General features: G+C 49.6%; 1 protein-coding gene across 1 annotated transcript; it reads right to left on the bottom strand.

Moving 5' to 3' along the window:
* Positions 1-217: 217 nt before the first annotated feature.
* On the bottom strand, positions 218-2,767 carry MRPL32 (mitochondrial ribosomal protein L32). The gene is made up of 3 exons (XM_008921321.2): positions 2,519-2,767; positions 1,433-1,617; positions 218-844 (listed from the first exon to the last, which is right to left on the bottom strand). The coding sequence occupies exons 1-3, from the start codon at positions 2,709-2,711 to the stop codon at positions 590-592; spliced, it is 633 nt and encodes a 210-aa protein (XP_008919569.2). The 5' UTR covers positions 2,712-2,767; the 3' UTR covers positions 218-589.
* Positions 2,768-4,797: the final 2,030 nt, after the last annotated feature.

Genomic DNA, 4,797 nt, shown 5'->3' with positions numbered 1-4,797 from the left:
AAAAAGTACCAATACTATGTATCAATCACTATTTTGTTCAAAACCAGGAATATCACCAATTATCTCAAACAGCAGCATTGTGGAGAGATCCAGACCACGGAAATAACCAAATAACTGTATCTTTCCTTGAAAATAAACTTTGTTTCTAAACAACACTGGCTTTCAACTTTTTTTCTCCCTTGGAAACAGCAGCAGCCAAAACCAAAAAGCAGATTCCTCCAAAAACTTAACACACTTTATTGTACACTTGTGAATGTTTTCCCTTTATTAAAAAGATGTTATTTACAAAAACCAGCACAGAACATTACCATGGTAAATTATTCAGTGTACTGTACGCAGATGGTCAAATCCAAAGTAGATCCCGATTTCTCTTTGTTGACTGCTGTGATGTATCACTGAGAAGCACTTCCTACTGTATGCTACAGAAACAACACCTGACTGCAAATCATATGGCATGACACGAATCAAGCAGACTTCCCAAAAGTCCATAGGTGTTCTGTATTGACATTGAGTGAAGGAGAAAACATTCTTGAAAATAATTTTTTCTCTTGCTGCAGCAACTGTTTTTGTTAGCATCAAATCTATAGCATCATTTTTGAACAAACCAAGATGGGCGTTTCCTGGCTCTTTCAATGATCCGTTTGCCTTCATCTTTTTCTGAAGGCTTTTCTCCATCATAAAGGACAACAGTCTCTACAGTTGGAGCCTTAAATGGTCCTCCTTCCATTTTGCGCATTTCCATCCGTATCAGATGAGTTTCTGCTTTGACCTTTGCGTAGCAATAGCCACAAAGGATGTGTTTCTGTTTCAAGTTTCCACACTCAGGACAAACATCTATGTTCCTCTGAAACAACAGTGGAAAACAGGAAATTTTGTAATTTGAACAGCAGCAACAAAAGAACAGGGAGCAATCACAAACTACTAAAAAAATTAAACAAAATACCAGAGAAGTTCAATTACCATTCAAAAATCTATTCTTCAATATAATTTTTCTGTAATGTGTTGCTATGTCAAATGCTTACTACTAAAAGCAGCCTGTGAAGTCAGTATCTAAGTCATTACGCTTATTGATAATGACTCAATTAGGTGCATAGAAAGCACAGAGCTTTTCCACTTACTCTATCTGTTCAGCCAAAATTCATTTTGTTGGCTTGCACCTATAAAGTCTCACTGTTTATTTAACGACAGACTACTGTCACACATGATGAATGTACCTCTTCCAAAGGATTTTAAAGATTACAGTGTCTTTTATGCTTCTTTATTTATAAACAAAGTTCAGAAAGCTTTTTCAGTCAGCACTGACGACTGCGATGATTCTCTAAAACAAGCAAGGTGAAAAATGACTGGTGTAAATAGTACTCTGCCCTGTTTGCCAGCAACAAAATTACTCGTGGTGGATATGGTGGCAAGGCAGTGGAAGCTTGGTGATTACCTTTACTTCTATAAGCTTGCTGGGATGCCTCCGCCGGCAGCGGTTCACCTCGATGGTGCGCCGTTTCTTGGGCACTGCCATCCACAGGATGCTCTCCAACAGCCCCGGTGCTTCGGCACTCCTTTCACTGGCGTCATCTGCTGCTTGTGGAAGAACAGCTGGAGCTTGCACAGCTAGTGCTGGTCCTGAAGGAGAAAGAAAAAGAGGGAGGGGATTGTCCCACTCTGCTCTGCACTGGTGCAGCCTCACCTTGAATACTGTGTGCAGTTTTGGGCTCCACAATATAGGAAAGATACTAAGCTCTTAGAGAGTGTCCAAAGAAGAGCAACAAAAATGGTGAAGGGCCTTGAGGGGAAGCTGTATGAGGAGCATCTGAGGTCACTTCGTCTGTTCAGCCTGGAGGAGACTGAGGGGAGATCTCATTGCAGTTTAACAACTTCACTGTGAGGGGAAGAGGAGGGGCAGACATTGATCTCTTCTCTGTGGGGACCAGTGACAGGACCATGGGAATGGCCTGAAGTTGTGTCAGGAAAGGTTTAGGTTGGATCTCAGGAAATGGTTCTTCACCTAGAGGGTGGCTGGGTGCTGTAACAGGCTCTCCAGGGCAGTGGTCACAGCACCAAGCCTGATAGAGTTCAAGAAGTGTTTGGACAATACTCTCGGGCACGTGGTGTGACTCTTGGGCTTGTCCTATGCAGGGCCAGGAGTCGGACTTCATGATCTTTGCGGGTTCCTTCCAACTCAGCACATGCTGTGATTCTGCGAAATTCTTACAGCCAACCCCATTTTCGCTGGCGGCCGCGGAAACGCGACACGATGCTGCGGCCACCCCCGAAGGAAGGCGGTCAGAGCGGCGGCCCCCGCCCTGCGCCCTCACGGATCCCAGGGCCGCGCCCCAGCCGTTCAAAGGTAAAACGAGTCCCGCAGCCCTGACACCGCCCCCTCACAGAATCACAGAATTGTAGAGATGCAAGTGATCTGGAGATCATCTAGTCCAGCCCCCCAGCCAAGGCAGAGTCACCAAGAGCAGGTGGCACAGGAACGCGTCCCGTTCCTTCAGCGAGCAGAGAACAGGGCGGGACTTACCCCAGGGCGGGCTCTGGCCCCCTAGGCCGCCCGGCAAGAGGCCCCGCTCCAGTCGCCCCCAGCAACGCTGGAGGAGAGCGCGAAGCCGCGGCAGCGGAGAGCGGACGAGCACCAGCACCGCCATGGCCTCGCCGAGCCCTCCGGGAAGGTGCGCCTGTCGCTGAGCCTCCTGGGAAACCGAGTGCCCGCGCATACCGCGGCATAGCAGGGACACTGGACGGGAACTCCAAGTCCCAGCATTTCTCTCGCGACCGGGAGGGAGGGGCAGTGGAGGGCGCGTGGAGGACTTCAACTCCCAGCGCTCCTCACGGCGCGCCTCTCCGCCAACCGCATCCTGTCAGGCTCAAGTCACGCGCGGCCACCGGCACAATCAGCGCGCTCGCCGTGCCCTTCCGCCGCAGGGAGCGGGAGCGGCGGCCGGCGCGTGCGTCGAGGGAGCCGGCGCGGAGAGCGCAGGGGTGGTGCAAGATGGCGGAAGCGCGGCTACAGCTTCTGCCTCACCACCGTTCAGGTGCCCGGCGCAGGGCGGGCTGCCAGGCCCAGGGCAGCGGGCGGCGGCGCTACCGGCAGCGGGAGGGCGGCACGCAGCTTGCACGGAGCGGCCTGCTGGCGGCGCGCCGCAGGACCGAGGGGTCGCTTTGCAGAGTCATCGGGCCCTGCCGGGCGCTGGGGGGCAGTCGGGGGCCGGACCCGCACAGGGACGGCGGGCGTGGGGAGAGCGGCGGGGATCGGGCGGTGCTGCCTTGGCCCGAGGGGGACATGCAGCTGCAACAGACTCTTGCCGACCTGAAGGGCTGCTGGCACCCCCGGGGGCGGAGGCGGGGGCTGCGGGAGAGTCCCGACTCCCACCGGCTGTCTGTCGCTGACCTCGGGGCCCGCTGCGGGCGCTGCTTGTGTCTGTTCTCTTTGTGGGCCAAGCTAAGATCTGTCTCGGCACTGGCCCTGCAGCGAGTGCTTGGTGAAACGGCTTAGCAGGGTTCTCCCCCCCCGACTCTTTAGGCTGGGGAGTGATTCTGTGGTTCTGAGCTAACTGGAAATGCGTGATGACAGCTGAGCTGTGGTATCTTGAGAGCTTGCTTCAGAACAGGCTTTGCAGATGCGGGAATGAATGAAGCAGATGAGTTATAAAGTAGTGTATTTTTCTTCTTGCTGCACTCTGCAGTTGCTGCTTTCCGTGTACTTCGTGTTGTGCACAGCCTGGATGTGGGATGGTTGCATGCACGGAATGAATATGCTGCTGTTGGAGTGGTGTCTGTTGAGATGTTGCTCTAATACACAGACTTAAGATTAATTCAGAGAAAAGGAAATTACCTTCCATTCATTTTTTGATGAAACTATTAAGCTATCCAGGACTATGTTATACATATAAAAAAGAAAAACTGGCAAAAAAGCAAGAACCTTTATATGCTGCTTGTGGTGAAGTTAGACCCCCTTAACCTCAGAGGAGAGTTGTGCTGTGTAATCGCAGAGTGAGTTGCTAAAGGCTTGTTGCAGTTAAGCAAATGAAGCAGTTCATGACCTAAAATGATAAAAAGAGTGTTTTTAATGGATGGAAGCAGCCCAGCATGCTTGCTGTGCTCTAGCAGATTGAATTCTCTATTAGCTTTCGGAAATGGTTTCCTGGGGGAGTTACAAACTTTTCCTATTGTACAGAAGCACTATGTGCTCGGAACTCTTGTTCCGATTTGTTAGTATTTTGTAGTGGAGAAGCCAGAATTATTACTTTGTCACCTTTATAACCTGTTTCCTCAGTGTATAAATGACTACAGTGATTGGTTACGGCTTGCTTTGTTCTTTCTGACTCATCTAAGCACCAAGTTACATAATTTTCTATTTTACTTCTGCAACTGTTAAAGCAGCGGTGTCTGAAATACAGCCCAGGCACTAGATCCCACTTGCAAAATCACTTGACAAGTGAGTGGCTGTCTCTGTGCTGTCCTTTTCCCTAAGGGTCAAGAATGGAGCTCTTGATCCCACTCCTTATGAGTAAGTTACTATGCCAGCTTTAACTCCTTTTTTTCTGTTCTGATGATTCTGCATCCATTACCAGCACATGGATTGTTAAAGAGAAATTCAGGAATACCTGGAAATGGAACAGGGGTTGTTTCTGTCTTGTGCTTATCTGTCAAAAAGCATAGCTGTTTTTTGCTGGTACCTTTCAGCAGAGAACATCAGTGTTCTCTGATGTTTGAAAACTTTTGGACACCACACATATAATGTATATCATGAGTAGAAACTCATGACACGCTCTGAAGATTTTTCCCTCTGAGTGGAAAACT

This window comes from Manacus vitellinus, unplaced genomic scaffold (assembly GCF_001715985.3).
Source record: "Manacus vitellinus isolate BGI_N305 unplaced genomic scaffold, ASM171598v3 scaffold_3_pilon, whole genome shotgun sequence".
NCBI lineage: Eukaryota > Metazoa > Chordata > Aves > Passeriformes > Pipridae > Manacus > Manacus vitellinus.
This window is presented reverse-complemented; position numbering and strand designations above follow the sequence as displayed.

Bases quoted from the DNA above. Each gene is read 5' to 3' on its own strand.
- MRPL32 (XM_008921321.2), bottom strand. From the start codon at position 2,711: ATGCGCGGGCACTCGGTTTCCCAGGAGGCTCAGCGACAGGCGCACCTT. The intron at 1,618-2,518 runs GTAAGTCCCGCC...TTTCTCCTTCAG, and splicing joins GGGCCAGAGCCCGCCCTGGG to GACCAGCACTAGCTGTGCAA. The intron at 845-1,432 runs GTAATCACCAAG...CTGTTGTTTCAG, and splicing joins GCAAGCTTATAGAAGTAAAG to AGGAACATAGATGTTTGTCC.